General features: G+C 38.9%; 1 protein-coding gene across 1 annotated transcript in view; it reads right to left on the minus strand.

The window, feature by feature from the left end:
• SPAG6 (sperm associated antigen 6) overlaps positions 1 to 14,024 on the minus strand; it is a 60,508-nt gene that overhangs the window by 23,332 nt on the left and 23,152 nt on the right. Inside the window, exons 5-6 of the mRNA XM_055428297.1 lie at positions 2,316 to 2,521; positions 1,280 to 1,453 (exon numbers count right to left, since the gene is read on the minus strand). Coding sequence (XP_055284272.1) covers positions 1,280 to 1,453; positions 2,316 to 2,521 — 380 coding nt within the window. The remainder of the gene's footprint in view (positions 1 to 1,279; positions 1,454 to 2,315; positions 2,522 to 14,024) is intronic.

Raw genomic sequence — 14,024 nt, forward strand, 5'->3', positions numbered from 1 at the left:
AATTTCAGACCTAAAAAATGGTGTTTCAGTGGTAAAGAATGCACCTGCCAAGGCACGGGACTCAGGTTCAATCCCTAGGTTGGGAAAATCCCCTGGAAAAGGAAATGGCAACCCACTCCAGTATTTTTGCCTGGGAAATCCCATGGACAGAGGATCCTGGCAGGCTACAGTCCATGGGGTCACAAAAGAGTCGGACACAACTTAGGGACTAAACAACAAAATCTGAAATATCATTTGAAAGTATTATATTTATCAAAGAAATATACAAGGGTAACAATTCTGCTATTTCTAATTACAGAATATGCTCACTGTGAGCCTCTCTGCTATTCAATTTTTTTTACATGACTTTTATCCTTATCGTAATACATGTCAAAGTTCCTCACATAAACACTAAACATAGGGCTAGTCCATAACTAGCTAACTGCTGAAACCGCTCCCCCCCCTACCCCGCACAATGCGTGAGTATGAAGCAGATTAATCACTCAATACTGAAAGATGAGGTCAAACTTGAAATATTCTAGCCTCATTATCCGTCCTTTGCTAGCAATGATCACTAGCTGTTGGCACTCCAATCTATAAAAATCTCAAAGATGTTGGGTGAAATAAAGAATAAATACTGAAGAGTTTGGTGAAATGAAATTGATTCGTGAAACTATGCACAGAAAAAGACACAACTTCAGAATCTACCCAAGTTCGCTTCGTCTCTATTCTTTTCCCATCTAAGAACCCAGAGCAGGAAACCACCATGTATGAGCAGCTGAGCAGGGAGCTGGTCATCTCTCCCAACCTGGAGGGGCACTATCTCTCACTACACCCAGATGACCTAGAGTGACAGGACAACAAAGGTCCACGGTCTCTACAACTTAGAAATGGAAAGCAGACAATAATTAAGGATTAAAAACTGAGATTTCAGACACAAACTCCATTGCTACCACCCAGTGGTTCTCAAGTGGGGGCACTTTTGTCCCCTTGGAGACAGCTGGTAATACATGGGGACATTTTTGATTGTCACAACTTAGGGGAGGGGTGCTACTAGCATCTAGTGGGCAGAGGCCAGAGATGCCGCTGAACATTCACCCTACAGTATACAGACAGCCCCCCCCTCCCCGCCACAACAAGGATCATCTCGTCCAAAACGTCAACTGTGCTAAGGGTGAGAAAGCCTCACAACACGTGACACCACCCAGGGCCCTGTCAACAAATTGATGTTCTGCTTAATAACTAAAACTAATGCCATGTGGTTATATTTTGAAGCTGATTTCTTTTCCCCTTGTTTTACCTCGGGTGTATGTTTTGCAATCTCTCTAATTAGAGTAGAAGAGTTTTTCTTCACGTATTCATCTTTGTCCTTCAGACAGGTAAGTACCACTGGAAAAATCTCTGCTTCGACCACCATTTCTGCCAGATCCACAGAATGTTTCGCAATCTGACTGAGAGCTGAAAGCACCTGACGCTGTTCAATAAAAACCAAACCCAAACATTACACAGGGTCCACTGTGGAGTTCAGATGTAATTTAAACAGCTTTATACACATTCAAATTCCTTTATAAAGAGGAAGAAATAATCACAAATCCAACATAAGCTAAGAGTCTTGAAGTATTCACCTCCTACTCTTATACCTAAATACTCTATTTCTTAAATTTCCTAATTTCCAAGTTGAACATCTTAGTTCACACTATTGACTATTTAAATATTTACTTATTGAGGCTGGTCAAAGACTATGACCTTTGGGTGAATATTATTTCTTAATTATGTACTACTTAAATCATTAGTTTGATAAATACAGTAATGTAATACAAACATGATCAAGCAGAACTTTGGGCATGTTGCTGTTATCGTTTTAAAGAATTTTACACTGTCTAATTAACATTGACAATCTTAAAATCTTATAGAACATAACTAATATAAAAGTATAATTGGTAGACTGTTAACTGAAAATTAAATTTTAGAAAGCTTGAAAGACTAATATGGCCATTTTCATAGGAAATGTAAATATAATAGTGGGCTAGAAAACCTTTAAGTCTCTTCTAACCCTGCGGTTTAATCGTGACATGATTCCTTACTTTAATTATTATTCTGATGTTACTTCTAGTTTTCAGCATTGCACATACCCAGTCACATCTTGATTGTCTAATCCTTACAGCATAGTTTCCACATACGAAAGGACCCAAATACATAATATACTCAGACCTGTTTTGCACGATAATTTACTAATATCTAAAAATGTATACTATCCATCTGCACACATATCGTTTCCATTTCCTTAGATTATCAGAATCCTGGTTTGTTTGTTTCTCAACTTTATTTTTAAATACCTTCAGTTTAGCGTCAGGGTTCAGGATCATCTGGGCTAAGTGAGCAATCACTCCTGCATCCACCACTGTCTGTGCTAACTCTGGAGAATGCTTTGCGATATCACTGAGGGCTGAAACAGCAATCCTTTTCAAAGCAATTTCTGGCTCCTGGATACAGAGCACTAAAAGAGGAACAGCTCCTGCATCCACCACAGCTTGTGACAGCTCTGTGGGTCCAAGAAAAGTAATTAAGTGAGTATGGGTGACTGACCCTTGTACAAGCCACTTTTCACCCTGACAGATACAGCAAAGGGAAAAGGGGAGGGTGTACTTCACTGTCTCGACATCTGCATTTCAAATCAGCCTTCCTGGTTTCATGAACCATGTGGGCCAATCGCGAGCTGAAAAGAATACAGGTCAATAGATGGACCTCCATTTACATGAACACATTTGAGGTAGATTAGGCTGAAATGGCTTGTTATTCTTTTTTTTTTTTTTAAGAGAGTAAGCAGATGTCAGCTGTTTAAGCTCTGACAATTCTGCGCTTCTCAATAGGCAAGCATTTTATGCATGGTTTACAATAACAGAGAAAATTAAAGTACCAAAAATTTACCAACCACACTAATTAGGCAGTATTTTGTGCTATTTACATGAGTAAACATTAACATGAATCTCATGCCAATAATGTCAATTTTTTAATTCTTTTCATCTTATCATACTTTTAAAAGATTTTTTAAAACTTTGTACAAAAGGTGCATTTTTGTTGAATATACAAAAACATTAAAAAAAATGAGACTACAACCAAACAACAGGATTTAATATATATAAATTTTAACATTAAAGAAATTAATCATAAACATTTAATATGTCAGAAATAATCTTCCAAATATACATGTTGATTTACTTGTGTGTCCAAGAATAACAGCTATAAAAAATAACACAGTTTTTAAATTACAGAGAATGTGAGATAAACAGGCAAACCCATATATGTGTAAAAAATGTCTTTTCAGAAGCATAAAATACACTACATAGTTACAGATTCTACTCTCATGTTCATGGCCTCTCTTACTGAATCACATACACCCATTTCTGCAATCTCTTCCTTTCAAATTATGTTCTCATTTTCTCAGATGTGTAGCAGCTTGATAATTTATATCTTTTTGTTATTTAAAAAAAATTTTTTTATTGGAGTATAGTTGCTTTACAACATTGCACTAGTTTCTGCTGTACAGCAAAGTGAATCAGTTACACATATATATCCCCTCTTTTTTAGATTTAGATTTCTTTTCCATTTAGGTCACCCCCAGCAGAATGTAAATTGGTACAGCCACTGTGAACAGTATGGAGAGGCCTCAAAAAACTAAAAACAGAAATATCATATGACCCAGCAATTCCACTCCTGGACAATTTATGTCAATAGCCAAATTATCAATTCAGCATATCACTTAGTCTTTAAAGAAGAGTCTTTAATTTTTCAAACAATTGGTAATATCACATTTTCTAAAAGGAAATAATGTTAGAAAATGAAGGTTAGTGTCCAACACTTGTTTTCCTTCAATTATTATAATTATCTGAGAAGTCTCCTATTGTATATAATGATTCATTCATTCTTTCATTAAACAAGAATTAATGGAAGGTTATTATGTGCCAGACTCATTCAACGCTGGTGCAAATGATACACTTCTACAAATTAACATTACGCTGATTAGCAAATATGTTTCAATTAAAAAATCCAGTGTGAAATATGAAATACAATGGGGAGTTAATATGTAATTTCAGGAACCAGAGGCAGATAAGAGGAATATGTTTTTTTAAAAAAGTAGGGAGGGGACTCTCTTGGTGGTCCAGTGGTTAAGACTCTGCTTTTACTACAGGGAGCATGAGTTCAATCCCTGTTCAGGGAAATAAGATTCCACATGCTGCACAGTATGCCAAAAAAGTAAAAATAAAAAATAATTTTTTAATTAAAAAAAAAGACAACAGCAGCAACTGACTGAAATATCCACCTCAAATCAATAGAAGACATTCCTTGGAAACATCTCTGAGATTCAACTGCCATTCCCTGAAGACCAACAATATAGCAGGTAAAGCAGGTGATCACTCTTTCTTCCCAAGGGAAAAGGGAAGAAAATATAAGGGTGTGATATGTAATTTCCAGATATAATTTTTATATTCTATTTTAATAATCAGCACGTTAATTTAATTCAATCCAAATTATACAGCTGTGGTATGGTTGTTGCTGTTGTTCAGTCGCCCCGTTGTGTACGACTCTATGTGACCCCATGGACTGCAGCACGCCAGACCTCCCTGTTGTATGGTAACATCAACTTTATACAGTCATATTCAAGGGTGCCTGGAATCTCTATATCCAGGTGACCCTTGAACAACGCTGGATTTGATCCATGTGGGTCCACTTGTAGGCGGACTTTTTCAATGATAAACTCTGCAGCACTGCACCATCAGTGGTTGATTGGATTCAGGATCTCGGACATGCAAGAAGTGATAATATGAGGGCTGACTATAAATTATACTCAGATTTTCCACTCCAGGGAGGGTCAGCACCTCTAACTCCCACATTGTTCAAGGTCAACTCTACTGGGCTAAATATTTTATTTTGAGAAAGCATAAGGATTACTTCATCTATGTATGTCTTTTCACTTTTACACATCGTTTCTAAGAGTAAAGAATATGCAGTGAACAATTAAAAGTACTATTAATAAAAACAAAGTTCTTTAAAACAAATGTTATCATTGTAACGCCCATACATTTTATTCTTTCCTTGAATAATTGATAACCGTTATCCCCCTTTCCCTGAACTCTATTATGAAAGAAACCCCAGTTTTTCTGGCTTGTTACCCATTCCCATCTAAAGCTGCTTTCCATTCTTTCTGGAATAGTGATGCTAAATGAGGGGAAGGATGGGGAGGGCACCAAAGAAAGGCTTGCCTGAAGGGAAGGAAGCTTCTAGGGACCTGAATGGGGCGTAGCAATCAATGCTGTACTTGAGTTTCATATACTTTACCTCTCCAGTTCATATGGTCCTTCAAAACCTGGCTCTGCTCTTAGATGACACACATTGTTATTAACAAACAATATTGTTCAACCACCTTCATACATATACTGGGTACAAGACACATATACAGGTAAGAGTACGTATACACATTACATTATAATAGGCCTAAATAACGCAAGCCATACTACCGGGGTGGCCAAAAGCTTCATTCGGGTTTTTTATATTATGGATGTTATGGAAAAACCGAAATGAACCTTTTGGCCAATCCAATATATTACACAAACCACAGGCTAACTATTTCATCCTGCCTCGACCGCTCTTTTTTCCTGAAGTGTATCTTTCTTCTCTTCCGTACCATTGCTTCGTCTGGTATTTCTGTACCAGTCGCAGTTGGCTTCTTGTCAGTCAGGGCATGGGCTTGTGAACCAATCCTGGCGAGTGGGACCTGGGTAGAAGTCAGCTGGAAGCATCTGTGAGAGATTTTCCTCTGTAATAAACAGAGATACACAGGAGAAAACACCACCTCATCTGTGCTGGACATGGGCACATCTGCCTGCAAATGACATCTGGGAACTCCTACATCCATCTTGCAACTGTAATAGGAGAAATCGCCAATATGCTGAGGATGGCTGAGTACAAAAATAAGAAACATCTGGGTCCCCCGTAACACTGTTCAGCTGCATAACCAACCTTGGAATGGCTCTGACTCTGAATTTTGTGTCATGTGAAATGAAAAACATCCTCAGGCTTAAGCCACCTGTGGTTGATAGTCTGACTTATAGCCCCAGCCATACTGATATGATTCTGTCCTCTCTCAGGCTTGGTGTCTGCACATAGTTTGCTCTCTTTTCTGGTCATTTAGTGTTCACTACATGCTTACTGTGTGCCAGAAACTGGGTTAGTTAGATCTTGGCGAAGCCAAATAGAGTAAAACATTGTTCTGTTCTGGTGGACTCTGCTAAAGGTGAGTGTGTGAACAGACTGCAGTGCAGAGTGGGGCTGGGAGTCAAGTGCGTGGAGTGTTTGGGGAAACGTACATAGGGCGCAATTTCAGGCAGTGCTTTCCATTTTCCTTCCATCTCCCTTTTTCTTCTTCCCTTTTTTTTCATGTTTGATACATTTTTATTAGTAAACTGCATAATAATACTCACAGACATCAAAATGGGAAAAGCATATAACTAGAAGCTGACTATAACCCAAGTAATTTATGTTGTTAAATCCAGTCCAAAAAAAAAAAATTCCCCCTTATTGTATACTTATTTCAGACTTTTCAGAATTACTTGGGTTTTTCTTCTTCCCTATATTTTTCTACTCTTAAAAAAAAAAAAAAAAGCAGGAATAACCAAAACCCTTACAAAAGTCTGGTACACTTAAAAGTTAATACCCATAGAGGACTTCCCTGGTGGTCCAGTGGCTAAGACTGTGCTCCCAACGCAGGGGGCCCGGGTTCAATCCCTGGTCAGGGAACTCAATCCCACAAGCTGCAACTAAAAGATCCTGTTTGCAGCAACTAAGACTCGACACAACCAAATAAATAAATAGATACATTTGTTTAAGTTACTCTGCATAGGAGAAATCTCACAGAATTCATTTTAACTCTAATTTGGAAATAAGTTTGGGTTGTTTAATTAATTATTACACTTTGGAAATCAAAGATTGATATGTACAGATGTTCATAAAAGTTTTGACCAGGGGGAAAAAATAAGCCAAGAAATTTATCTTCAGTGTGGGAAAATATCTTAACCTCCTTGTAAATTTTAAATGAATCTTCAAAAAGTGAATTTTTAACAACTATATCTTCTTTTATGCAAGAACATGTGGCATAATCATATACTGTTAGGTAACCAGCAAGATTAGAAGTAGTTATCCAAAAAAAAAAAAATCAGAGAAAAAAGGTTTTATGCTATACCAACACATTAATAGGATTTAAGTGGGGTTTATGGCACTATTGATGATATATTTTCTTCTCTATTTGCCAAATTTTCTTCAATGTAATTATTTTTAAAAAATAAAAGAAATATGAACATGTCTTTGACTGTACACATAGCTACTGCTGGGACTAACTTTACTAACATTATTATTACAAAGGACAAATAAATATAAATACTTTAACTTACTTCTCAACATGGGAGAAAGTTTCTTATTTTTAAAAATGGTGGGAATGTATATCTCCTTTAAACAAATTAGGAAAGAATGCATAATTATTCTTTGAAAAATTACAAATATATTCTAGAAATACTATTCACTTTTTCACACTTTCCTTCTTGACTTAATTCATGCCTTTGTTACAGTTAAAATATTACATTTTTAAAATGCTAAGTGTTATTCATTTTTAACAATTTTTTAGGCTTCAAATTGTCAGTGGAAATAAAGCTATCCAGTAGTACCTTCCTTATTCATAAATAATAATTCAAGCCATTGAGTGCATGCATGTAGACAACTGATGTACAGTCCTCAAATCTGACGGTCAGCTATTTTCAGCCAAGGAATAACTAGTTCTCTTCGGCCTCCTGAACACCTCATTGCTGAGTGAAGGAAATGAGGCAGCCATCTCTATGGAAATGTGACAAGCTCAGTATGACTTTAGATTTAATTTTTTAAACAAAAAGAGACACAGATAAAAGGGGGGACATTTGAGATCAATAACATTCATAAAATTACTAGTATATAACAGCTGGATGAATCAAATATTATAAATGACTTTATGTGGACTAGACAGGAACAACATGGACAGGAAAGTCCATCAGTGTGTAATAGGCACAGGTAAAACCAGGTGCATCTTAGCGCTCATCATGGCCTTAGGGCTTCTCTGGTGGCTCAGTGGTAAAGAATTCGCCTGCCAAGGCAGGAACTACAGGTTCAATCCTTGGGTTGGGAAGTTCCCCCGGAGAAGGAAATGGCAACCCACCCCAGAATTCTTGCCTGGGAAAACCCATGGACAGGAGGAGTCTGGTAGGCTACAGTCCACGGGGTCACAAAAGAGTTGGACACAACTAAACAACCACCATGGCCTTGCTGCTGCTGCTGCTGCTAAGTCGCTTCAGTCGTGTCCGACTCTGTGGGACCCCATAGAAGGCAGCCCACCAGGCTCCCCCGTCCCTGGGATTCTCCAGACAAGAACACCGGGGTGGGTTGCCATTTCCTTCTCCAATGCATGAAAGTGAAAAGTGAAAGTGAAGTCGCTCAGAGGAGGGCAACTCTTCCCTCTTAATTGTTACAGCTCATGGTTTGGTTAGATCAGCAGTGGTAAAGACAGGGCCCAGGCAAGTGATGAAAATAAGCAAAGCCAGAGGAACAATCACCAAGTGGGGAGCACAGTAAACTGGAAAAACATATGCACCAGATACAAGGAGCACCAACTACTCAGTTTCTTCAGCCCAGCGCTGCCGTGGGAATGCAGACCTATCCGCTGTCAGATCCTTGGATTTTAGAGAAGCCAGACAGCTGATTGCCTTGTTTTTAAGTTTTGGAAACTTTAAAAAACAAAACAAAAACACACTGTGTAAGACAACATGCGGGTGTGCATGCTAAGTCACTTCAGTCGTGTCTGACTCTTTTGCAACCTCCATGGACTGCAGCCGGAGAAGGCAATGGCAAGCCACTCCAGTACTCTTGCCTGGAAAATCCCATGGATGGAGGAGCCTGGTAGGCTGCAGTCCGTGGGGTCGCCCGCCAGGCTCCTCTATGCACGGGATTCTCCAGGCAAGAATACTGGAGTGGGTTGTCGTGCCCTGCCCCAGGAGATCTTCCTGACCCAGGGATCGAACCCACACTTCTCTTATGTCTCCTGCATTGGCAGATGGGTTCTTTACCACTAGTGCTACCTGGGAAGCCCCTTAAGACAACATAGTGCAGGCCAAATAAAATATGTTCATCATTTTACAACCCTAGGCTTAAATCTTAAACCTTCTGAAATGAGCTGTGGGGACTTTCTGGATGTGAAAAAGGTATAGTTCTCTCTACTTTTGATTCTTGAAGACATGTTGTGGAGTCATAAAGGAAGAACCACTATTGCGGTTATATAAGAAAATTTAGAGGTGAATTCCAAGAAACTGACGAAAACCTAAAAACTGGCCTGCAAAAAAAGGATTAATCTAAACATATATTTTGATACTCAGCTAATTTTCCTGCTCCAATGGCAATGTAGGAGGGAAGAATTTGAGCAAAATTAAGTGATCCATCATGAGAACTCACAAAAAAGACTCAAAATGAAGAGGTTCTCCAAAAAGAAAAAAGGAAAAAAATGTGTATATATATTTAGCACATTAATTCAAAAGTAATTAGGCAACTCAAACACCTCAGGGACTCTAATTTCTTTTAACTTTATTGCTATATATTTTTCCAAACACTGCTTGTAACTCACTGTTTTTAAACCCAACAAAAAGTTAGGTTTTACAGTATTTGCTTCATTAAAAATAAAATTATGAATCATTATTTCTTTGCATTTAGTTTGCCCTATGTATCAGTTTAAAGATAGGCTGGTTTTGCATTTGGCTGTAAAACACGTAACTGTATTATTTCAAAACCTTTTTAAAATAAAGCAGGTTAAAAAAAGATTTAAGATTTGGCTACGATTTATGATGTTAATCTTACATTATATTATCAAGCCATTCAACCAAGTTTTTCATGATTTGGTGAAATCACAGTCAAAACAAATACAGAGTTGCAATCACCAAAGTTGGTTATGTGCTGACCATTGGTGGCTCAGACAGTAAAGAATGACTGCAATGCAGGAGCCCTGGGTTCAATCCCTGGGTTGGGAAGATCCCCTGGAGGAGGGTATGGCAACCCACTCCAGTATTGCCTGGAGAATCCCCATCTACAGAGGAACCTGATGGGATACAATCCATGGCGTCGCAGAGAGTCAGACATGACTGAGCAACTAAGCACAGCACAGCATACTCCAGTTTGATTTCAGAAATGTCACTTCCAAAGTAGAAGAGTTTGTCTAGTTTTTGGTCTAACCCACTGTTTACAATGGGTTACCTACTGCTATGTAACATCACACCAAACTCAGCTGCTTAAAACAGGAAACATGTATAGTCTGATTGCTTCTATAGGCCAGGAATCTGGGAACGGCTCAGCTGGAGTTCTGGTTGTGACCTCTCACGAGGTTGCAGTCAAGCCATTAGCTAGGGCTGCAGGTATCACAGGCTTGGCTGGGTGTACAACATCTTTTTCCAGCACAGCCACAGGAATGTTGGAAGAAGGCATCAGTTCCTCCCTGTTTCTGGGTCTTTCCATAGGCTGCTTGCGATGAGGCTTCCCCCAGAGTGAGAGATCCACAGGAGAGAACCCAAGACAAAAGCTGTAGTCTTTCATAATATAACTTCAGAAGGGACATACCATCACTTCTGCTGTATATCTTTGGTGCAACATGGAAGCAAATTACACAGGGATGTGAATAGGAGGAGGCAGACATGGAAGCCAGCTAGCAAGAAACCTTTATTCTATACCAATACATCTGAGAGAGGCAACATTCTCCTGTAGTTAACAGTGTAGTTAACAGTTAACTAGAGCTATAATTCTGAGTTGAGAAGCTGACATCTCCAATTGCAGGTGGGAGTGTGAAAAAGTGGAAGGAATTTTCATATTATTATGAAAAAAATCTAACTATGACTTTTATTTATCCCCCACCCTCACAAATGCCGTTTTTCCTATTCATCATTTCCATACCATTTCTCTCCACCCAATCTTCAGAACCATCCATCTAACCCTTACACATGGATTGAGTGTTTGAGAGATTAAAGGTTAACGTACATACATACATACATAAATACATACATATGCTTTGAAGGTTAAATAATTCTAGCTCCTTTAAAAAGTCAAGCCAGTCAAATAAGCCATTGATCTGGAGTTAATGGGGCCTTAGTAAGAAATTACAATCAGCTGGAAAGATGGCACACTTTCACAAGGCTCAAGCATAAAAAAACAGCTTCAAAATACGGAAAGAAAAAGTCAAGAAGTGGAGATGAGAGAAAGAGAAGGTGGGAAAAGACAAAGACGTTGGTATGGCCTTGGAAGATAATAAGTAGCATAAGATATAAAGCAATTTTTAAAACCCCAATTTTAGTGACTTTCAGTTTCATACTTATAACTACTCAACAGCTGAGACTAGGCTGAATGGAGGAAGGCAGAACTACAGAGAGGGTCTGGAGGGCTCTTGGGATGAAACAATAAATTACTTGGAATCAGTTTTTTACAAAATATGTTTTACGTATCTAGAAATGTTTCCATTCATTTCCACTTGCTTTAGGGACTTCCCTGGGAATCCAGGTTAAGTTTAAGACTCCATGTTTCCAACATACGGGATGCAGATTCAACACCTGGTCAGGGAACTAAAATTCCACATGCCATGTGGCACAGCCAAAAAAATAAATAAAAAAACAAACAAAAAATACATTTCCACTTGCTTTATATAATATTGCAACCACAATTGTAGTTTCACTCTACCCACAATATGCCAAAACAAAACAATCTTAAGTGGATTTTAAGAAGTTTAAAAAGATTTTATTAAACTTTGAGCCTTCAAACTTCATTGGCATTTGTTATTTGCTTCAGGCCTCTAGGAGCTCAGGCTAACCGAGGAGGCTAAACAGTAAAGGGTCAGCTGTGCCCCAGTGGAATTCTCTATGAGAACACACAAAGGAGAGAGGAAACAGAAACGAAATACTGGATGATTAGAAAGTGTACAGGACGTTTCCATACAAGGGCTCCCTGGTCAGCAGTTCTTGGTGTGACTCCTTCTGAGTGGTTTCCTGAAGTTACCCTTGGGTCTCCACTGTCCACTTTTATTCCTGAGGATGAGCTGGCCCAACAGTGTTAAAATCGCATAATATCCCACTAAGCAAATATGCTATAGTTTACTTAACCATCCCCTCAACTCAGGACACTTAATTGCTTTGTGGATTTGGGGTTTTGCATTACTAAGTACAGCGCTTTAAGATTATGTGTAAGTTAACCATTGCTACATACCAACTGATTCAAACTCGGCGACTTAAAGCATCATTTTCTCTCTCACACTTTCTGTGGGTCAGAAATCCATGAGCAGTCTAGCTGGGTGGTTCAGGCTTGGAATTTCTCGTGAAATTGCTGCTACACTGTCTGTGGGGGCCGCAGTCATCTCTGAAGGCACAATTGGGGTAGGATCTGCTTCCAAGCTCACTCATGTGGTTCTAGAAAGCTCCATTTCTTGCTGGCTGTCAAAGACCTCACAACACAGGCCTTTTCATGGGATACCTGAAGGTCCTCATGTCATAGCTGCAGCTCCCCTCCAAGCAAGTGATGAGAGACCCCCAAAACAGAATCCCTGTAAAGGCTTGTAAAGCTGGTCACCCATGCTCAGAAGTAGCAGATCATTGTTTCTGCTGCTGTCTAGTGGTAACACAGATCAATCCTGGTGTGATATGGGAGGGACTGTACAAGGGTGAGAATGCCAGGACGTGGGATATCTGAGGGGCTTCTTGGAGTCTAGCTACCATGGGTCCTATATTCATACATACATATTCCACACGTTAAACAAACATACACATTCATATGTATGTGCATGCATGTGTGTATTTACTTAAGACAGAGGCTCTCAGGAGGTGGTCCTGAGCAGAATGGTGGCTTTTTTAAATGAATTAATTTATTTTAATTGGAGGATAATTACTATACAATATTGTGATGGTTTTTGCCATACGTAACATGAGCAGGCCATAGGTATACATGTGTCCCCCCAATCCTGAACACCCCTTCCCACCTCCCTTCCCACCCTATCCCTCTAGGTAGTCCCAGGGCACAGGCTTTAGCTTCCCTGCTTCAGTGGGTCTTGATATTTTTAAATTAAACCACAAGAAACTGCTGTTTTTGTTAAGTCAAGACCAATCAAATATAGGAAATCTCATATAGGTCAAGGTAATAAACACTGCAATACTGTTTTCCAAAGGGGATTATCAATATGGGGACCCACTGACAATGTGCAAGTCTGAGAGTTTGGACACTTATAAAGTATATTTCAGCCCTTACATTAGTAAGTGGTTGCTTGAAGTTGACTTATCGTTTATTTCTCCCCAAATAGTACATTTAGTTCCATATTCCTTAACTTAATACATATCACCATTCAGCTATACTGATTAATTTAAGCATATTAAGTGATTTTTTGAGGCCACAGCATCACAATGAGTTGGTGATGGACAGGGAGGCCTGACGTGCTGAGGTTCATGGGTCGCAGGGAGTCAGAGACGACTGAGCAACTGAACTGAACTGAACTGGATACATGGCCAGGAAGGAGATTGCTGGATCATTCAGCAAGTCTATTTTTAGCTTTCTGAGGAACCTCCATACTGTTTCCCATAGTGGCTGTACCAACTTACATTCACACCAGCAGTATAGGAGGGTTCCCTCTTCTCCATACCCTCTCAAGCATTTTGTTATTTGTGACTTTTTGATAATCGCCATTCTGAGTGATGTGAGGTAGTACCTCATTGTCATTTTGACTTGCATTTCTCTAAAAATTAGTGATATTGAGCAACTTTTTTATGTGCCTGTTAGACATTTGCATTTCTTCTCTGGAGAAAGAAGATATTGAGGTCTTCTGCCCATGTTTTGATTGGCTGTTTTTTGTTGTTGTTGAGTTATAGTTGTATGAGCTGTTTTTATGTTTTGGAAATTAAGCCCTTGTGAGTCACATTGTTTGCAAATATTTTCTTCCATTCTATAAACTGTCTTTTCATTTG

Source organism: Moschus berezovskii, chromosome 15 (genome assembly GCF_049115385.1).
Source record: "Moschus berezovskii isolate FMDL1 chromosome 15, NW_MosBer_1.0, whole genome shotgun sequence".
Taxonomy (NCBI): domain Eukaryota; kingdom Metazoa; phylum Chordata; class Mammalia; order Artiodactyla; family Moschidae; genus Moschus; species Moschus berezovskii.